The following is a 22,399-nucleotide window of genomic DNA, read 5'->3' as shown; positions in this document are numbered from 1 at the left end:
TCTGATTGCTTTATGAATTTTATTCACAGTATGAAGAATACAGAAATTGTTCTTTGGCATTTTTCATATACACATTATGCATTTTTACAAATAATCGTTATTCTGTAGCTTTAGCATAAAAGTAAATGACACCCAAGTATCAAACCTATTTTGTAAAGGATACCCTGAAATTATACTAGTAACAGGTCTTGCGAGCAAATATATAAACATTTTGACCTACGCTATAGCCAGCAAAACCTTTTTTGTAAATGTTATATATTTAATCATTGATATCTGGATTGATTGCAAGGCTATGACTGTAATCTGATCGAGGGGTGGTTCAAAATGAGAGAGAAGCTTAAATAGTTTGTAACAATCTAAAGCAAATCTCTACTGATAAGAACAGTTTAATTTTTGAGCGTTTTTTGGATTAATCTCTGTCCTGGCTGCAGCTGTCAATATGTACACGGCATGTTTGTGTATCCTCAATGTATGATAACCATCAAAGAGGGTTATCAATTGTAGTTTGTACTAAATTATATGTAGTTGATTAGAAATTTGGTATCCACGATAGTATACAGGCGATACCATTTCTTTGCAATATGCAGTAAAATATTAGTGCACCCCAAACTAGCTCTCCTGATCAAACGATGCAGTTGGGTGACCAAAATGATGCCCTCTGTCCGAAAGACGACATCAATACAAGTATTTTGCTAGGACATAAAACATCTTGCAGTTAATAAGTTAAGCTACAATCTTGTGTTTTGGGTTTGCCTAAACATATTCAACCTTGTGCTGCATCATCTTGTATATTTCTGAATGATTTTTTCAAAATGGTCACTTTTTCTTTTGATGGTGTAGACCAGAGACCTGTAGATGGAAGGTTTCCTTGTTCTTTATAGCAAAATCATCAATGCATTCTTTTAGAACATATTTATTATTTTGCTATAGATATGAAATGCTTTGATTTTATGAGGTCACTAAACTAGTAGCCAAAAAAAATCTTCCCATCAGATTCTTTGACATGGTCCAGTTGAGATTCTACAGTAACTCAATTTATAAAACCTGCACTTTTAGGTTTCTACATCTTCACATAAGAGAAGCCTCGAAAATAAAAATTAAGCAGTTCAAAGAACGTGCTAAATAAACTGGAAAAGGATTGGGGGGGAAATGTAACATGTATTTTTATAATCTTTTACAGTTCATCTGCTATCTTCATTGTAAAATATTAGCCTTTTTATTTTACCCAAGTATTTAATATCCATAAGCTCTGGGATTCGGACTGGCCCCTCATTTATATTCTTTGAAGATTGTGCTTCCAAATTGATGTTTTGGAGCTGGTGGAACCCCAGCCTGAGGCAAGATGTCCAACAGAATGTATGAAAGTTAAATTTTATGTATAAAACCTCCTGGTTAAAAAATATCAAAAGGTGCATGTCTATCTTGAAAAATGACGTTTTAAATCTCTCCAAGAACCAGCAGCTCTTGGTGCATGTGACCAGTTGACACTTCACTCCTATTTTAAGTATTACTTGCTTACAATGTTAACTTCAGAGAATTTGAAATAGTGTATATAAATATAAGACGATGGGAAAAACATTGTATGGGTAATGGAATTATCTGATTGTTGGCTCATTACTTGCAGGAAAGAAAAAGGAGCTGATTGTTGAATAATTAAATGTTGCTCTGTTGAATAATTAAATGTTGCTCTATCACATGTTTATACATTTAACGTGTAAACACTTGACTTCACAAACCTCTACATCCAACCACACGTGGCTTGTTGGCGACCATCAGTTCTCAGTTGTAGTAATGCCTATTTGTAGTAGTGCCCTGTATTATATACTCAACTGTTCATTACTAATGAGAATTTCTCCTTTCTCATGGTTACCCAAACTTTTTTGGAAGGAATATTACTAATATGGACTTGTCCTTTGATGTGCAAGACTGAAGTAGTGTTTTTCTACAACAACAACTTGTATTTATATAGCGCCTTTAATGTAGTAAAACATCCCACAAGGCACTTCACAGGAGCATTATCAAACAAAACTTGACACCGAGCCAAGGAAATATTAGGGCAAATGACCAACAGCTTGGTCAAAGAGGTAGGTTTTAAGAAGTGTCTTAAAGGAGGTAGAGAGGCGGAGCAGTTTAGGGAGGGAATTACAGAGCTTGGGGCCTTGGCAGCTGAAAGCACGGCCGCCAATGCTAGTTCTGAATTTGTCTCCTTCACAAGATCACAGGACAATTCTAGATAAGGAGTGTCATTCAAACAGTCTTAATTCATCCAGAAAGACACTAGTCTGCCCATTGCTCCAGCCATTTGGTTATTTGATGCATAGAGGTTTTGCCTCCACTATTCCATCCAGGGCTCCATTCCATGTATCCTTTCACTGCAGCAGCACCAGTAGTGCTGATTCATAAGCATCTTTTGAAGTGATTCATCAAATCATGTATAACATTTTAAAATAATGTTCCCAAGCCCACAGAAATGACAGTGTTGTCCTTTGTATTTACAGTAAAGTCAGTTGATATGTTACATACTTCATTTGAGGCGGGGCACGAATAACCTGTTCTTGCTGCACTGGCACCGTAGCATCCGTGTTTGTTTCCTTGCAGCTCACTTAAGCAGCAGAATGTGCCTCATCGATGGCTCCAAATTAAACAATGCAATCTTTAGGAAACTGTACATTTCTGTGAAGATTGCACACCATTAATTTCCTTTCTGATCTTTTCTGTAATGAAAGTCACATAAAAAACAGCATTTAGTTCTAATGAAGGATTCCACACAAGATCTTGGTCTGTGTACTAGCATTTTCACTTTATAATTTTGTATTCCATTTTACCTATCTAATCCATTCCAATTCAATATACAGGTAGACTATCCTTTATCCGAAAACCTCGGGACCAGCCGTGTTTCGGTTTTTGGAAAATTTCGGATTTCAGAAGGTATTTTATAAGACTGGGAAATTTGTCGGGGGTGGGGGTCGGTCGGGGTCGGCGGGGGGTCGGGTCGGGGTCGTGCGCACGACTTACGCTGAACGAAAAAACTTTCGGTTTTTAGAGGTTTTCGGAAGTTCGGATAAAGGATAGTCTACCTGTACTCCTGTTCCAAAAACACTTGTTTACAAAATGTAATAGGAATGTAAACCGGCAGAAACTATACAAGTACCTGTAACAAAAACAAACTTGCCTGGGAACTAGTGTTTTGTATCTGTATTTGTAAGCCCAGTATATAATATATACACTGGAGGGACTCCAGTAGATAAATTAGCATTTGTAATGTGAAGGGAGTGTAGACTGATGAAAATCATTTTTGTGTACATCGCAAGAGAGATGCGTGAGATAAATAGTTTCCACGGTACAATGAACTCGAGCTTAAGCAATCAAAAAACATCCCTTGGTGGAAGGTTTAACGCTGAGCATGTAAGACAATAACACCTCCATTGGGAAGATGGTGGAACTTTGGTAGAGAATCCAAAAGTAATCAAAATCCAGTTTGCCAGTGAATACGTTGGGATTTATTGTTCCTATAAATCACAAACCCACCTGGGTCAGAGAAGAGTTGCTCATGGTGGAGAATGTTCATACCCACATGTCATTTTGTGAATTTGATGTGAAAATCAGACTGTCTTATTTAACAGCAGTTAAACTACTGTTTAGCCAAGCAAAAGTCATTATATAAATGAGTAGCCAAATGTTTGGCTTGTAAAAAAAAACTACATATACAACAGATGTAGTGTTTAATTAAGGCAGTATATGCACCTGCTGCCTTGCCCACCCAGGCACCCTTACTTAACCCTATACTTACTAACTTCATCAATCAGTCCACCAGCACAGTTCCTACATCCTTCAAAACCATCATCACTCCATTCTCTTCATTCACTGTTCCATTTCCAACCATTGCTTTCTATTCAAAGTCCTGCAACATGACCTGTGTGACTCCAGCTTGCTGTGTCTCAACTTATTGGACCTCAGTGCCTTCAACACCATTGACCACACAATCTTCCTCCATCTGTCCATCACTATCACTAGGCAGTCCTCTCTTGTTCTAACCGCTACTTATTGCATCATAGACATTATAGGGTTGATTTAATTAATTTTTGGTCTTACTGCAAAGTTTCACACACTGGGAGCGCATATCCGGATTTTGTAAAATTGATCCCAGCTCAGCCAACAGCTTCGCCTCCCTTACCCATGTAGTCATCTCTGGTGTGCCCCAGGGCTCTATCCTATCCCTCTCCTCACCTTCATTTACATGCTACTCCTTGGTGACATCATCCAGAAGCAGGGGTTCAGTTTCCATCTGTACCCTGATGCCAATCATTTCTTTCTAAGTCTCCAATTCCTCCATCAGTGACTCATTCCAACTACTTGTCAAACATTAAGATCTGGTTGAGACAAAACATCCTCCAGTTCAATGTAGGCAAAACCAAAGCCATCCACTTCTGCTCCTGCGAACACCTATGCACCTTCAGACCCACCTCCATCAACTCTCCAAACTGCCACCTTGTCAAGATCCACTGGCTCTTGTGAAAATGGATAATGAATGAGTCTTCTTTGCATATTCAAATCCCACAATGGCCTCCTCCCACTGTACAACCTTGCATACCTTCCTGTGTCCTGCCTTCTAGAACACTCCACTAGCAGTTGCACCTTGTCCATTCCCTGCCTGTCTTCAAAAGCCTCCAGAAAGCCTTTTCCAACTTTTCTTCCCTCTTGCTCAGTGTCCACAATCTTGCAAAGCAATCTAAGATATGTCTCTGCATATGAGGAGTGCTATTTAATAGTTTTAATATTGGTAATTATATTTTTTCAAGCATTACAGTAGTGTAAATTTCATAATCAGATAAATGCATCACATTTTGTTGATAAATCTGACATAGCCTATAGGTTGCCAACCAAACAATAAGGTCCATGCATCATTTATTCTGTTTACACTTGCAGCTGGAATCCTTGCTGAAGCAAGTGCCCATCCACTGGCTTCTGCCAGCTTCATAAACCAAGGCAGTAAAAAACAAATCCATGCCAACACAAATCCCACCGAGCCCATATGGAGGCTGCCACTTTCACTGTTGTGAAGGCAAACTTAACTTAAAGTAAGGAGAGCAAAAATTAAATTCTGTGCATGGATCAGTGCATTGAGTATGTGCAGCATTGCTACGTATCCAAATATTTTCCCTCATTTCATTTTTAAGTTTGACATAACAAGCAGAGCAAATTACAAAGTAGATTGATCCACTGCCTTAACTCAGCTAAAAACAGGAACTTTTTACTGCTGCCATACCAGAGAGACCAAATAGCTATTGCCAGTAACTGTTTTTCAGCTCATGCCAGATGATAATGGCCCTGAAAATCCTCAGGCAGCAATCCTAGTAATTACACCAGCATATGCTGCCCTTGCCGCTGTTATGTGGGGTCGGGGAGGTTCTGTTTTAAATACCCACACAGATGACCAACAACCCATACAAATTGGGAAGTCCAATGCCTGTTCCTATTCAATATCTTGGCATTTCCATAAACTATAAGGTCAGGAGTGCACCTGTTTGCTGGCGATTCTACAGTGTTCAGCTCCATTCATAGCTCACCTGACCAGAGCTTAACTAAACCAACCATATCATTAACATGGCTGCAAGAGCAGGACAGAGGCTGGGTACTCTAAGACAGGGGGCTCCGCTCCTGATCCCTCAACACTTCTCCTGTCTACAAGGCTCAAGTCAGAAGTACTGTATGATGGAAAACTCACCATTCGCCTGGATGGGTACAACTGCCACAACACTGAAGAAGCTCAACACCATCTAAGACAGATCAGTCTGCGTCATCGCTGCTCCTGCCACTAGATTCAATATTCCCCTCCCTTCATTGTGGTAGTATCATCACCACAGGGACTGTGGCAGTTCAAGAAGAACCACCACCACCTGAGGGTAACTAGGAAAGGGCAATAAAAATTAGGCTTTGCCAGCATTGCCCATATCTCCAGAACAATTTTTTTTTTTTAATTAGAAACAAGTCGACACCATTGAACATACTCTCATAACATGTCAGAGCAAGTTTATGTTTCTTGTTCCTTAATTTTTTGGCAAATTAAATAGGGCATGTAATTTGATTAGTACCAACATGTGACTTTGTCACTAACCACCAGCAACATCTCCAGCTCCTTCTCACCTGATGATTAATATAATACATCTAATAACATGATAGATATAAAATACCATCAGCTCACAAATGTGTCAGTGTGTACAAAAATAGGGCAGTCCAGGATATTCAGATTGTCACATCCAACACTGTCACCTGTTTAGATGAATTAGCAGATCAGCATTCTAAATCTGCTAGCCCCCATTCTGATTTATTTTCCTATCCCTGCCCTCCTATCCCCTTCTTAATTGACTTGCTGTGATACAGTTGCTCATGTGCTGGCGGTTTGTAACTGGTGACAGAAAACAACAACTTGCATTTAAATAGCACCTTTAACGAGGCAGTTGGGCACCCGGACCTGTGAAAGAGCAAGAGTAGGAGGGGGAGGTGACTGAAAGCATAGTCGGAGGTAGGTGTGAGGAGTATTTTAAAGGTGGGGAGAGATGTAACAAGGTGTTAAGGAGGGAGCTCCAGGGTGTGCAGGCAAGATTGCCGAAGGCTGTACCACTGATGGTCAGTTGGAGAGGGGATGAACCTGCAGATGTTTGAGAGTTGGAAGAGCAGAAGATGTGGGTTGGGGCATAGGCCGGAGGGAGTCGCAAAAGTAGAATGTGCAAGGTCACAGAGATATGAACACCTATTTGCAGAGAGACAGGGAGACAATGGAGGTTGAAAAGTATCAGGGTGGCTGGAGACAGGCAGTGATGATTAGAGTTTTTGCAAGGTGGATGTTTGGAGGCCAACAAAGAGGATATTGAAAAAATCAAGTCTAGAAGTAACAAAGAGACTCAGTGTTACATTATTCAACCAACTAGCAAAATTAATGAGACTAAAAGTCAGAGTTCTGACGAAAGGTCATCAACCTGAAATGTTAACTCTGTTTCTCTCTCCACAGATGCTGCCTGACCTGCTGAGTATCTCCAGCATTTTCTGTTTTTATTACTATCAAGTTCAATCCTACCTCAAACAACAGGCACTTTCCAGTCGTGATCACAGGATTCTGAACAGCAGCAGGAATGATGGCTGATTTTCACTCCCCTAACTCAAGGCCAATGGGGCCAAATGTAGTCCCCCACCTCTGCCCTGGTTGAGATCATGTAACGCGACACAGACCAGAGGTTCCAACCTGGGATCTTCCTGCGTCTTTTTGGCTCAGCATAGCAGATGGTGGATTTATCAAACAATCCATAGGATAACAACAACGATTTACATGAATATAGCGCCTTTAACATAGTAAAACATCCCAAGGCGCTTTGCAGGGGCATTATCAAACAGAATTTGAGACCAATCCACATAGCCGATATTAGGACAGGTGACCAAAAGTCAAAAGGTCGCTTTTAAGGAGTGTCTTAAAGGAGGAAAGAGAGGTGGAGAGGTTTAGGGAGGGAATTCCAGAGCTTAGGGCCTAGGCAGCTGAAGGCACGGCCGCCAATGTAGGAGCAATGAAAATCGGGGATGTGCAAGGGGCCAGAATTGGAGGAGCACAGATATCTCGGAGGATTGTAGGGCTGGAGGAGGTTACAGAGACAGGGAGCGGTGAGGCTGTTAGATCCATGGTTCAGTGGATAAATAATCACACGGATGCTGTACATTAACAAATAACAGGTCTTTACTGGAGGAGGGTAATCTCTAGACTGGGGTACAGAGGCATGCGCACAGCTTATATACCGGTGTGGTTACTGCCGGTACTACAGTATATAGCTGTAAAAAGTAGTTCTGACTTAAAGGCACATACACTACAATTCCTCCCTTTTTAGATTAATAATACCCCCTTAATATTCAAATAACAATTACATTTTTACATGTACATTCAATAACAAAAGTACATTTATAGATTCAGTCTTTGGGGCGGCTTCCTGACCCTTTCGGGATAGTGCCTTTCCAAAGGTTCTTGTTCTTGGTGCAGAGGCGATTCGGACCCCTTTTCATCGGGTAGTTCATCGGGTTCCACTGCTACTGGGTCTGAAGTAGATGCTACCGGTATGTCGGGTTCATCCCCAGGTACTCGAAACATGGGGTTGACGCATTCCTGTGATGCTAAGATCTGATCGACGTGGCATCTCACAATGTTCTCCCCGACATCCACTGTGTACATTAATGGCCCTTGCCTTGTACATATCGTTCTGGGTTGCCACTTCTCTGTTCGATAGTCCCGGGCCAAGACTGGTTGCCCTACATTGAAGCTCCTTGTCGGCTTCGCGTTGATGTGCTGGAATTGTTTGTCCTCAACATTTCTTCGCACATTTGGTCTGAGCAAGTCCAGACGAGATCTCAACCTTCGGTTAAAGAACATCATGGCCGGGGTCTGGTTGGTAACTGCATGTGTCGCGTTTCGGTAGGCTAATAAGAAATTGTCCAGCCTATGCTGTAGTGGAATTTCCTCGTCGCACATGGCCTTTATTGCCTTCTGAAAGGTTTGTACGAACCTCTCAGCCAATCCATTGGTGGCTGGATGATGCGGGGCGGATGTGTAATGCTTTACCCCATTCCTTTTCATGAATTTTTGGAACTCGTCGGACACAAACTGTGGTCCATTATCAGAGCAGTTCTGCTCTGGCAACCCGTTTCTGGCAAATATGGTCCGTAGGACTGCAATCGTTTTCTCTGTAGTGGTTGAAGACATCTTTATCACCTCAGGCCACTTTGAATGAGCATCCACTGCTATTAAGAACATTGAGTCCATGAATGGACCAGTGAAATCAATGTGCACCCGTTGCCATGGAGAGGAGGGCCACTCCCATGGGTGTAGAGGGGCATGTGGTGGTGCATTTTGGACCTTCTAGCATCCTAAGCAGCTCTTCGTTAGGTCTTCGATTTGTTGATCGATTCCCGGCCACCACACATAAGCCCTAGCAAGGCTTTTCATTTTCACTCCCCCCAGATGACCTTCATGTAGCTCACTTAGCACTCTCTCCCTTAACTTGGGTGGAATCACCACTCTGGATCCACACATCACTGTCCCCTGGCATACTGACAGTTATTCTCTTCTGGATGAGAATGCTGGTAACAGTGAGTCGCCATGTGTTGGCCATCCCCTCACCGTCAATTCATATACCCGTGACAGCGTCGGATCATTGCGGGTCTCCTTCTCTATATCCGCGTTTGTTACTGGCAATCGTTCAATTATCGCCGAATAAAATATCTCGATAGGGTCCACTGCTGGTGCTTCCTCCACCGTAGGCAGTGGCAGGCGCGATAGCCCATCAGCGTTCCCATGCTGTTTCGTGCCTTTATATTCTATTTCATATTGATTCGCCCCTAGAAACAGGGACCATCTTTGTAACCGCTGTGCAGTCATTACTGGCACGCCCTTCTTAGGATTAAAGATGGAGGCAAGTATTTGGTGGTCAGTCAGCAAGGTGAGCTTCTGCCCATACAGATAGTGGTTGAATTTTTTTACTCCCCATACTAGGCTGAGGGCCTCCCTGTCAACCTGGATGTAGTTGCGCTCGGCTGAGGTTAGTGACTGAGACGCAAAGGCTACTGGCCTCTCCAACCCGTCTGGGAATTTGTGCGACAGCACCGCTCCAATGCCATAGGGTGATGCATCACATGCCAAACAAATTGGTAGTGCTGGGTTGAAATGGGCCAACACCTCTTTTGATGTGATCAATTCTTTACACTTCTGGAAAGCTCATCTACGTTCGTCATCCCACTTCCATGGTACCCCTGTTTGCAGTAGGGTGTTCAGCGGGTGTAATACCATAGACAAATTTGGTAAGAACTTGTGGTAATAGTTTACCAGCCCGAGGAACGACCTCAGTTTTGACACATTTTCCGGTGCTGGAGCCTTGACTACTGCTTCAACCTTGTCAGGGGACTTATGTAACCCCTCTTCATCGATGACGTGGCCGCAATACGAGATCTGTTTCTGGAAAAACTCGCACATGTGGCAATTAGCTCGTAGCCCATATTCCTTTAATTTGGCGAGCACCTTCTCCAAGTTAGCGAGGTGATCACCGTCATTTTCGCCCGTGACCAAGATGTTGTCCAAATAACACTGGGTCCCTGGAATCCCTTGCAGGACCTGATCCATCGCCCTTTGCCAGATAGCCGGAGCTGAGGCTACTCCAAACACCAGCCGGTTGTATTGATAGAGACCTTTATGGGTGTTGATCGTAAGGTAATGTTTCGAAGCTTCTTCTACCTCCATTTGCAAGTACGCCTGGGCTAGATCAATTTTGGTGAAGTGTTTACCACCAGATAGCGAGGCGAAAATATCCTCAATTCGTGGAAGCGGATATTGCACCGTGTGAAGGACTGGGTTCACTGTCACCTTAAAATCCCCACAGATGCGGACCTTCTTTGGTTCCCCGGGCATATTACTCAACGACCTCTTCATTACAGGAACAATGGGTGTAGCCCACTCGCTCCAGTCCACTTTGGACAGTACTCCTGAACGTTCCAACCCTTCCAGCTCTGCTTCAACCGCTGGTCTGATCGCATAAGGCACTGGTCTGGCCTTCAGAAACTTTGGGCTTGCATTTTCCTCTATTTTAATTGTTGCTGTTATTCCTTTTAGTGTTCCTAGTCCCTCCTGGAACACTTCTTTTGCGTCAGTTAGCATTTTTGACAGTCGTCCAGGTGTGACGTCGTCATCCTTTTTGGCCTTAACCTTCAGTGCCTGTATGGAATGCCAATCTAATTGTATCTTTCGGATCCATTCACATCCTAGCAGTGGTGGTCCTCCATTTGGCAATACATATATATCCATTTTAGGTATTTCCTGACCTTTATATGTCACTTTCACCCTTATTTTCCCTTTGGGGTAGACTTTTTGCCCCGTATACGTCTTCAAGACAATCTCTGTAGCTTTCAAGGGTATGTGTGAAAATAGCCGCTTGTAGTCTCTTTGATTTATGACTGTTAGAGCTGACCCTGTGTCCAATTCCATTTCCACTTGGACTCCGTCTATCTTGAGTGTAACCCAGATAGTCTGGTGATCCTCCATTTCGGTTACATTATGTAGTTTCAGACAACCCAGCTCCTTGCTTCCAGAGTCTGTGTCACTTTTTTGTTCGTCTGAACCACTGTCCATCACCTGGTGTACCTTTTTGTACTTCTCCTGTGGAGATTTCTTACTGTTGGCTTTCTTCCCAGACCTGCAGACTCTTGCTATGTGTCCTGCTTTCCCACACTGTCTGCACACTTGGTCCTTGAACCAACAATCTTTCTGGTCATGTGTTGTTCTGCCGCAGCGATAGCACTTCCCTGTTCCATAGGTCATTTCGTTGGTGCCATATTCTTGCGGTCTCCGTTGTATCTCTGCAGCGCCCCTTGCGGCTGCTTCGTGTGATACTGCCATACTGAAAGCTTTGTCCAGCGTAAGGTCCTTTTCTGATAGAAGCTGTTTCTGGGTTCCTTCACTTTGTAGCCCACACACAAACTTGTCCCTTAACGTGTCTGCTCGTCCCGCTCCAAACTGGCAGTATTTCGATAGCTTGCGCAGTTCCGTTAGGTATTCAGCATTGCTTTCGTCTTTGTGTTGGTTCCTTTTATGGAACTTAAATCGTTCTGCTATCAGCAGCGGTGTGGGGTTTAAGTGGTCCTGTAGGATTTCTACTATGCTTTCAAAATTCTTGTTTACCGGCTTCTCTGGGGTTATTAAATTTCGCAGTAACCCATAAGTTTTTGCACCCATGGAATTGAACAGAACCAGTGCTTTATTAGCATCTGGCACTTCATTCGCCCTGCAGTACACCTCAATACGTTCCACATATGTCGCCCAATCTTCGACTTCATTGTCGAACGTAGAGATACTGCCACTCTTCGGCATCCTTGGTTGTGCGTTAACTATCACTAATGGCACCTCCCGCGCTTCCCCTTCTTCTCCGCTGGCACAAAATGTCGTCTCCCGCGCTTTCCTTCCTTCCCACGCTCGTCCGTCTTCTCCGCTGCAGCTTCGCAAAATGGCGTCTCCTGCGCTCTTCCTTCTTCTCCGCGGCTCAATGGCGCCTCCCGCGCTCTCCCCGCTTCTCCGCGGCTCAATGGCGTCTCCCACGCTCTCCCTGCTTCTCCGCGGCTCAATGGCGTCTCCCCTTGCTTCGCCCCACGGACCCTGATCAGCCCGTGATCCCTGGCTGTGCCCTGCACGTTCTTCTCTTGATATTTGTCGACGCCGCTCAGTCTAGAACCCGGCTGTTTCTTACCCTCTCTCCGGTTTGCAGTATTTTTCCTCGACGCCGCTCGGTGATCAACCCCCGGCTGCGCCCTGCTCTCTTCACCTCTTCCTTACCCCGTCGATGCTGCTCAGCTCTCTCTCTCTGCCGTCGGTCGGCTCCAGCCGCCGCTGTTCGGGAAGGGTCTGCTCTGGACCTGTCGTCGGTCTCTTACTGCTCGTTGTGGCTGGGGAACCAAGCCTGGCTCTCCACAGCCTCCCCAGCGAAGTTGGATCTCTGCCTGACTGTTGGGCGGTTGCTCACGGTCGACGCCCGTGTTCCTGGACTCGACTATTTTTTTTTATGTTGCAGGAAGATTCGAATCGACACTCGTCGCCACTGTTAGATCCATGGTTCAGTGGATAAATAATCACACGGATGCTGTACATTAACAAATAACAGGTCTTTACTGGAGGAGGGTAATCTCTAGACTGGGGTACAGAGGCATGCGCACAGCTTATATACCGGTGTGGTTACTGCCGGTACTACAGTATACAGGAGCTGTAAAAAGTAGTTCTGACTTAAAGGCACATACACTACAGAGGCCATGGAGGGATTTGAAAACAAGGATGAGAATTTTAAAATCGTGGCGTGGCTGGACCAGCAGCCAATGTAGGCCAGCAAGCACAGGGGTGATGGATGAATGTGATTAGGATATGGGCATTTTCTGCTTCTTAAAGGTGTAATGTAGCGGTACCACCGAGTGTCCCTTACTTACCGGACATAATTCCCTTTAACGCGATGAGGCGGGCGAACGCGATGACGCGGGTAAACGCGAGCCAGCCCAGCTCGGCCTCCCGCTCCCATGTCAATCGCCGGCCTGGCTCGGCCTCCCGCTCCCACGACAGCCGCCGGCCCAGCTCGGCCTCCCGCTCTCGCGGCTTCGGCCGCAACGGCCAGCTGCAGTGCCGGGTGCCGGGTAAACGCGATGACGTCATGTCGCAAGTCACGTGACCGTCCCAAGCCCAGGCAAACGCGATGACGTCATCACGCAAGTCACGTGACTACCCAAGTGTGGGAAGAACGCAATGATGTCATCACGCAATCCACGGGACTGCCTACTCAGTCCTCGTGGCGTCTCCATCTGGTGAAGACCTATTTTATGGCTCTCCTGTTGTTCTGGACATTATGTGACATTCTGGACATTTTTACATGCAGTAGCACCCTCTGGTGGTGGTTATTGTGTTAGCAGTGTGTTTGTATGAAACAGAGGTCATTTGACCTTTGTTCCTTTCTTCCTGTGTGAGGTCATTTGACCTTTGTTCCTTTCTTCCTGTGAGAGGTCATTTGACCTTCGTACCTTTCTTCCTGTGTAACCCAGGAAGTAGAATCCGAGGAAGTAGAATTCCAGGAAGAACCTGGCAGTAATGGAGGATTCCATAAGGGATTCACAATCCAATGTAATCTGATTTCATATGTTAGGCCAAGCGCAATATCTGTGAGTATCTTTGTTTGTTAGCATAATAGCAATGTTGTCAGAGTAGTATTTTGACAATAATATGTTTATAAAAGGTTAATATTTGATAGTTATAGAAGTTAGTCCAAATGTTAGTTAGTTATACAATTAGTCTATTCTACTGTTGTAAATATGTTTATATCTTATGTAATATCAAATGTATAGTACTCAGTTTATGTACAAAACATACTTTATCTTTGTTTACAGTTTCACAACCACGAAGAATTATTTTGAATAACTGTTTAACTTGCTGGATAACTAGATAGGAGCACATCTAGCGCGGCCAGTACAGTGAAAAGATATCAGTGAAAAGATAGCAATACGGCTAGCTGTGAAGAGCGGAGCAGGAGGAACCCAGAGTAAGCCTTAACCTCGTAGAGCACATCTACCTCACATCAACATGTCAGAAGATAATAACGAAAATGCTTTGCAGCAAGTAGAAGACCTTAAACAGGCAGACGAAACTGTAGAACATGACAATCGGTCTATAAGCTCCGGTTACTACAGATCGCAAGTTGGTTCACGGTCATCGGGTGGTTCTAGAGTAAGCATAGCCATCGCCAAAGCACGGGCTAAGCTAGTAGCAGCTCAAGCCAGAGCTGCGCATGCAGACAGTGAAATAGAAATAAAAGTAAGACGGGTCCGTCTCCAAGCTGAATCACAAGCCGAACAGGCCTGATCCCAAGCTGAACAGGCCCGACACCAAGCTGACCTGGCCTGTCACCAGGTTGAACGACAAGCTGAACAGGCCCGTCTCCAAGCCACATTCGACGCTCTGCAGCAACAAAAAGAGATAGATGCTGCATTAGCCGAGACACAAGTATTCGAGGCAATTTTGGAGGGAGCTGTTCCCGAGACAGCTTACAAACCTTTAATTCCCATTCTGTGGCAGAGTCCACGACAGCGCACCATAGATTACGTGAGCGACCACGCCGACATACAGTTTACAGGAGAAAGGGATGGAGGCCCGCACATCTCTACAGACGCAAGCACTTCGTATAACATGCCACAAGTTGCCAACCAAGGTCAAAGCAGACGGCGTGCCTCAAGCCGCAGAGTCTCCCCCAGCAGAATGGAAGACACGGTGCAGAGGAATAGGATGCCGAATAGAGAAAGTCAGAGGCAAATCCCCTCTCGGTTCCTTGAGACCCCCAACAGAGCCCCTAGCCAAGGCAACCCTGGCACAGGTCCCAGCACCTACGACCTTGCCAAATACCTTGCACACACCCAGCTGGTGACTTCGGGGTTAATCAAGTTTAATGACAGGCCGGAGAATTATCGGGCTTGGAAGTCCTGCTTCCACGATGCCATATCGGGCTTAGACCTGTCGGCAGGAGAAGAGCTCGGCCTCCTTATCAAATGGCTCGGCCCAGAGTCCGCCAGACAGGCCTGCAGGATAAAAGCGGCCAATGTGGGACAGCTGCCAGAGGGGTTGAAGAAGGCTTGGGTGAGGCTGGAAGAAAGCTACGGCTCGCCCGAAGCCATTGAAAGGGCTCTCTTTGACAGGTTGGAGAACTTTCCGAGGTTGACAAGTAAGGAACCCCAGAAGCTCTGCGACCTTGGAGATCTGCTGTTGGAACTCGAAGCCGCAAAGCAGGACGGCTACCTACCCAGTCTATCGTACTTAGACACTTCCAGAGGGGTAAGTCCCATCATTGAGAAGCTTCCATTTAACCTGCAGGAGAAGTGGATAACGTTTGGATCAAAGTTCAAGCTAAAGCACAACGTGGCGTTCCCACCATTCTCTGCGTTCGTTAAATTCATCCGTAAAGAAGCCAAAGCCAGGAACGACCCCAGCTTCAACTTCTTCTCCTCCCACCCAGCACTTGCCAGAAGAGACAAGTTCGACAGACATGGAAAGACATCAATATCTGTCCACAAAATGCAAGTGCCCTCAACTGAGCACACAAAGATTCAGAAGAAACCTGAGGATATGAGCAAACAATGCCCTATCCACAACAAGCCCCATCCTTTAAAGAAGTGCAGAGGCTTCAGGGAGATGTCCCTGGAAGATCGGAAACAATATTTTAAAGAGAGCTCTATATGTTTCAAGTGCTGCTCTTCCACGAGCCATCTCGCCAAGAACTGCAAGGTAGATGCAAAATGCACAGAATGTGAAAGGGATCGGCACGTTTCAGCACTACACCCAGGCCCAGCTCCTTGGGAGTCAGAGTCGCCTCCTCCCGCTTCAGAGCACGGCGGGGAGAGAGAGGGAGTTGCTGGTCCGGAGATTACATCCAGGTGCACCGAGGCGTGTGGAGAAGGAGTGAGCGCAAGAGCATGCTCCAAGATATGCCTCATTAATGTGTACCCTGTAGGACGTCGCACACTAGAGAACAAGCCATCTCAGGTGAGCACACCCAAGACTTCCATCTTGGAGAATGGTCGTCCAAGATACCTTACCCCATGCAGTAGTCAGATCCGCGTGGTGTTTGACTCCAGTGCACCATATCAGGGAGTTTCTCTCAACGACATACTCCTCACAGGGCCCGATCTTAACAACAGCCTCTTGGGAGTGCTCATGAGATTCAGGAAAGAGCCCGTCACCTTCACTGCCGATATCCAGCACATGTTTCATTGCTTCGTGGTGAGGGAAGACCACAGAGACTTCCTCCGCTTCCTGTGGTATCGGGACAATGACCCCAATAGAGACATTGTGGACTACAAAATGCATGTCCATGTCTTTGGGAATAGCCCATCCCCTGCTGTCGCCATATACGGACTAAGGAGGGCTGCCAAGGAAGAAGACGACGACTTTGGCAGCGATGTGAGAGGGTTCATCGAACGAGAGTTCTATGTCGACGACGCACTGAAGTCATTCCCGACCGAAGCAGAGGCCATCAGTACCCTCGGACGAGCCCAGGAACTACTTGCACTATCCAGCCTCAGGCTGCATAAGATAGCCTCTAACAGACCAGCAGTGATGGAGGCATTCCCCCCTGAAGATCGTGCTAAGGACGTCAAAGACCTAGACCTCTTCACTGATGACCTCCCCCTACAGCGTAGCCTAGGGGTGTCGTGGAACATAGCAACAGACACGTTCACGTTCCAAGTCTTAGACGGCAAGAAACCCTTCACACGTAGAGGAGTGCTCTCTACAGTCAACAGCCTGTGCGACCCTCTCGGCTTCTTAGCCCCTGTCACCATGCAAGGCAGGCTGCTCCTCAGGGAACTCTCCACACGTGCTGAAGATTGGGATTCACCTCTCCCTGAAGAGATGGAAGCAGAGTGGGACAGATTGAGAGACTCACTCCAAGACTTACAGGAGATCCGAATACCTCGCTGCTATTCTTCTTTCTCTTCCTTAAATGCCCAATTCAAAGAGCTTTGTGTCTTTGCAGACGCATCCGCTAAGGCCATTGCAAGTGTGGCTTATCTGAAGGTCACCACTCAAGAAGGACAAAGCAAAATCGGCTTCGTCTTTGATAGAGGCAAGTTGGCGCCCCAGCCAGACCTCACCATACCCAGATTGGAACTGTGCGTAGCAGAACGCAACCTACCTCCTCACAGCAGTCTACGGAAGCTGCATCCTATCATCGACACCGACGGACCGTCTCCGAGGTGGTTCTTCTTTTGTCGCCAGAGGACTCCAGTGACAAGTAGAGTTCGGACTATGTGGAGTCGTTAATGACCCCAGACGGGGAGTGTTCTGGACATTATGTGACATTCTGGACATTTTTACATGCAGTAGCACCCTCTGGTGGTGGTTATTGTGTTAGCAGTGTGTTTGTATGAAACAGAGGTCATTTGACCTTTGTTCCTTTCTTCCTGTGTAACCCAGGAAGTAGAATCCCAGGAAGTAGAATTCCAGGAAGAACCTGGCAGTAATGGAGGATTCCATAAGGGATTCACAATCCAATGTAATCTGATTTCATATGTTAGGCCAAGCGCAATATCTGTGAGTATCTTTGTTTGTTAGCATAATAGCAACGTTGTCAGAGTAGTATTTTGACAATATATGTTTATAAAAGGTTAATATTTGATAGTTATAGAAGTTAGTCCAAATGTTAGTTAGTTATACAATTAGTCTATTCTACTGTTGTAAATATGTTTATATCTTATGTAATATCGAATGTATAGTACTCAGTTTATGTACAAAACATACTTTATCTTCATTTACAGTTTCACAAATTTGTTCAAGTAAAGGCTTCAAACAGCAAACGGCTTCACGAAGAATTATTTTGAATAAGTGTTTAACTTGCTGGATAACTAGATAGGAGCACGTCTAGCGCGGCCAGTACACCTGTACCTAGCTCTGCAACCTGTTTGAATTCCTCTGTTCCTGCATTAAAAACCTTTTTGATTGTTCTCCTGGAGTCGAACTCGATTATTAAGTAGGAATTCGTCCAATACCTACATCGGTGACCACGAATACCTACAATTGGTGACCCCGTCTCCGTGAACGTTTTTAACGGAGGAAGCGCGCAGCCTGAACCCCGTCTCTGTGAACGTTTTCACAGAAGAACGGCATGACGAACAACAACTGACGAACACCAATTCCTACAATTGGTGACCCCGTCTCCTTGAACGTTTTTCACGGAAGAAGCGCACAGCCTGAACCCCGTCTCTGTGACCGTTTTCACAGAAGTCGAACAGCAACCGACGAACAACAACCGACGAACACCAATTCCGACAATTGGTGACCAACGACGTGAGGACGGGAGCTCATCAATACCTACATTGGTGACCCCGTTTTTCGTCTTTCACGAAAGAAGCATGCCTGGAAGCTACAGCCGTTTCGCTCAGCTACCGCAACACTGGGAGCAACAACCGCCCTCGTGCTTTATCCTGGTAGAAGCCCCGTTCGCCGTGTGCAACATCGATACGGCGCAGACCACGTATCTGGATACCGTCTCCGTTTTTGACAGCTCTACCGACTTTCGGAGCATCAGCCTCTTCAACAGCCCCACGGCAGAACAGCAAGTATAACACCCTCACAGCGCGGGTACAGCACGTTTACGGGCTCACAGGATCGGAGCGTGCCCCGGTGGAGAGGCCACGAGGGCTCAGTCCTCGCAACCCACGAGGACTCGCCCTTCGCAATCCACGAGGACTCACCCCTCGCAACCCACGAGGACTCGCCCTTCGCAAACCACGAGGACCCATCCCCCGCCGACGCCGCACCAGCCCGTCAGCCTGCTGGTCTGTCTTCTACCACGCTTTTCGGCGCAACGGTGAAGCGTTGCCGCCCTCCCGGCAGTTTTTCCCCCTACCGCAATCAACAACAACTAGAAGCGTTGCCGCCCTCTCTACAGTTTTCCCCTCAACAAAAGCAAACATCTACTGATGCTGCGACCATCGAGGACGGGTCCACCGGGCATCCCGCGGCCGCGATCGGCCACGCGAAAATTGCTGTCATCACCGATCACTGATCAACGCAGCAACAGTCCACTCTCTTCTGTGTTACCGTAGTAGCACTACGGCATGCACCGTTCCATGCGTTCCCGACTGCCGGAGAGTTCGCTCACCTATCGGCGAGTTCACCGACCTGCCCAGACCCACGTTTTTTTCCTCCTGGATCACCCGTTCGGCGTTCCTGCAGATTTCGTCAGACTGGGGACCTTTTCCCAACAATGACAGAGCCATGGTCCGCGTCTGCCCAACCTGCCAGTCACTATGATGCGGCCGGCTGTTTCACCCCGGCGCCCTCTTCGAACCACGGGCTACAGAGGTCACACGCTTCCACGGTCCTTCGCATGGCTGAATACGTTTTATTCGCCATGACGCCACGGTCCTTCGCAAGGCTGGATATGTTTTATCTGCCACGACGCACGCAAGGATCCGCTCATGACCAGCACATATTTGGACCTCGCCCGCCAAGTTGAGACAGCACGACCGCCGAGACCACCGACCACCCATCGTCGTTACGCCAACCCAAGTGCGACCACCCGCCAGACCGTCGGCCACCCAGCAGTCTCCGTCTCGAGACTACAGGAGTTGTTCGGACAGTCTCGTCAGACCATCTCATCGTTTGACGTCGACCGTTAAAGCGAATTCTGGGGGAGCGCATGTAGCGGTACCACCGAGTGTCCCTTACTTACCAGACATAATTCTCTTTAACGCGATGACATGGCCAGCCCGGCTCGGCTTCCCGCTCCCGCGATGGCCCCCGGCCCAGCTCGGCCTCCCGTTCCCGCGACTTCGGCCACAACGGCCAGCTGCAGTGCCGGGTGCCGGGTAAACGCGATGACGTCACGTCGCAAGTCACGTGACCATCCCAAGCACGGGCAAACGTGATGACGTCATCACGCAAGTCACGTGACTACCCAAGCACGGGAAGAACGCGATGACGTCATCACGCAATCCACGGGACTGCCTACTCAGTCCTCGTGGCGTCTCCGTCTGGTGAAGACCTATTTTATGGCTCTCCTGTACCTAGCTCTGCAACCTGTTTGAATTCCTCTGTTCCTGCATTAAAAACCTTTTTGATTGTTCTCCTGGAGTCGAACTCGATTATTAAGTAGGAATTCGTCCAATACCTACATCGGTGACCACGAATACCTACAGTAACATATAAAGCAATGCACAGCCAGTACTGAAGTGTTTGGTTCCTGACTGTCGTACAGAACAGGAAAAGCGAGCGGCGGCGGGAATCTCGGAGCGGCGGAGTGAGTATAAAAGAGGCTCCAAGAGACCAGGTAGGCCTCAGAGCGGCGCGAGCGGCGGAGGGAATCTCGGAGCGGCGGAGTGAGTATAAAAGAGGCTCCATGAGGCCAGGTAGGCCTCAGTGTGGCGCGAGCGGCGGCAGGAATCTCGGAGCGGCAGAGTGAGTATAAAAGAGGCTCCAAGAGACCAGGTAGGCCTCAGAGCAGCGCGAGCGGCGGCGGGAATCTCGGAGCGGTGGAGTGAGTATAAAAGAGGCTCCAAGAGACCAGGTAGGCCTCAGAGCGGCGCGAGCGGCGGCGGGAATCTCGGAGCGGCGGAGTGAGTATAAAAGAGGCTCCAAGAGACCAGGTAGGCCTCAGAGCGGCGCGAGTGGCGGCGAGAATCTCGGAGCGGCGGAGTGAGTATAAAAGAGGCTCCAAGAGACCAGGTAGGCCTCAGAGCGGCGCGAGCGGCGGTGGGAATCTCGGAGCGGCGGAGTGAGTATAAAAGAGGCTCCAAGAGACCAGGTAGGCCTCAGAGCATCGCGAGCGGCGGTGGGAATCTCGGAGCGGCGGAGTGAGTATAAAAGAGGCTCCAAGAGACCAGGTAGGCCTCAGAGCGGCGCGAGCGGCGGCGGGAATCTCGGAGCAGCGGAGTGAGTATAAAAGAGGCTCCAAGAGACCAGGTAGGCCTCAGAGCGGCGCGAGCAGCGGCGGGAATCTCGAAGCGGCAGAGTGAGTATAAAAGAGGCTCCAAGAGACCAGGTAGGCCTCAGTGCAGCGTGAGCAGAGGCGGGAAACGCGAGCGGCGAGGCTCAGGTAGGCTCACCGATCTCCAATCTCTGAACTCAGAGGGAAGGAGAGAAGTAAAAAGTAATCGAAGTGTGATGTCACCAGAAAGCAGGTAAGTGATTGGTTGGTGAGTATTTCTCTCTTTTTAAACTTTAACTCTGTCATTTTTAGTTTCTAAAGTCTCTGTGGTGTAGCGGGGACTGTTTGTAAACCAGGGGCCTTAAATATACCATTTAACTGTAGTGTAATTGGTGGGATTGATTTGATTTAATTTAATTGCAATTAATTAAAGGGTAAGCCATGGCAGGGCAGCCCGGTGCCATGGTATGCTCCTCCTGCGCTATGTGGGAACTCAGGGACACTTCCTGTGTCCCTGACAACTACGTGTGCAGGAAGTGTGTCCAGCTGCAGCTACTGGCAGACCGCATTGTGGTGCAGGAGCTGCGATTGGATACATACTGCACCATTCGCGAGGCTGAGGACGTCATGGATATCACGTCTGATCAGTTGTTCACACCACAGGCAAAGGTTGGACAGGCAGAAAGGGAAAGAGTGACCAACAGAGTACTAGCCACAGGCAGGTAGTGCAGGGGTCCCCTGTGGACATCCCCCTCTCAAACAGATACACCACTTTGAGTACTGTTGGGGGGGATGGCTTATCAGAGCAAGGCAGCAGCAACCAACTTCCTGGCACCAGGGGTGGCTCTGCTGCACAGGACAGGAGGAAAAAGAGGGGTAGAGCTATAGTAATAGGGGATTCTATTGTAAGGGGAATAGATAGGCGTTTCTGCAGCCGCAAACGAGACTCCAGGATGGTGTGTTGCCTCACTGGTGCAAGGGTCAAGGATGTCTCAGAGCAGCTGCAGAACATCTTGGAAGGGGAGGGTGAACAGCCAGTTGTCGTGGTGCATATAGGTACCAATGATATAGGTAAAAAATGGGATGAGGTCCTAAAAGCTGAATATAGGGAGTTAGGAGGTAAATTTAAAAATAGGACCTCAAAGGTAGTAATCTCAGGATTGCTACCAGTGCCACATGCTAGTCAGAATAGAAATAGAAGGATATTTCACGTGAATATGTATCTAGAGGAATGGTGCCAGGGGGAGGGATTCAAATTTCTGGGACATTGGAACCGGTTCTGGGGGAGGTGGGACCAGTTCAAACCAGATGGTTTGCACCTGGGCAGGGCCGGGACCGATGTCCTCGGGGGAGTGTTTGCTAGTGCTCTGGGGGAGGGTTTAAACTAAAATGGCAGGTGGTTGGGAAGCTGAGCAGAGGGACAGAGGAAAGGGAAA

General features: G+C 47.1%; 1 protein-coding gene across 1 annotated transcript in view; it reads right to left on the bottom strand.

The window, feature by feature from the left end:
* Nucleotides 1-5: 5 nt before the first annotated feature.
* The window catches only part of LOC147124623 (ankyrin repeat and death domain-containing protein 1A-like), a 161,037-nt gene continuing 138,643 nt past the window's right edge, over nucleotides 6-22,399 (bottom strand). Inside the window, exon 15 of the mRNA XM_085990617.1 lies at nucleotides 6-2,714. Within this exon, the coding sequence (XP_085846743.1) occupies nucleotides 2,656-2,714 (59 nt within the window). The 3' untranslated portion in view covers nucleotides 6-2,655. The remainder of the gene's footprint in view (nucleotides 2,715-22,399) is intronic.

The sequence above is a fragment of the Somniosus microcephalus genome, chromosome 1 (assembly GCF_052327205.1).
Source record: "Somniosus microcephalus isolate GS21.2 chromosome 1, FLI_Smic_1.0, whole genome shotgun sequence".
NCBI classification, from domain to species: domain Eukaryota; kingdom Metazoa; phylum Chordata; class Chondrichthyes; order Squaliformes; family Somniosidae; genus Somniosus; species Somniosus microcephalus.
This window is presented reverse-complemented; position numbering and strand designations above follow the sequence as displayed.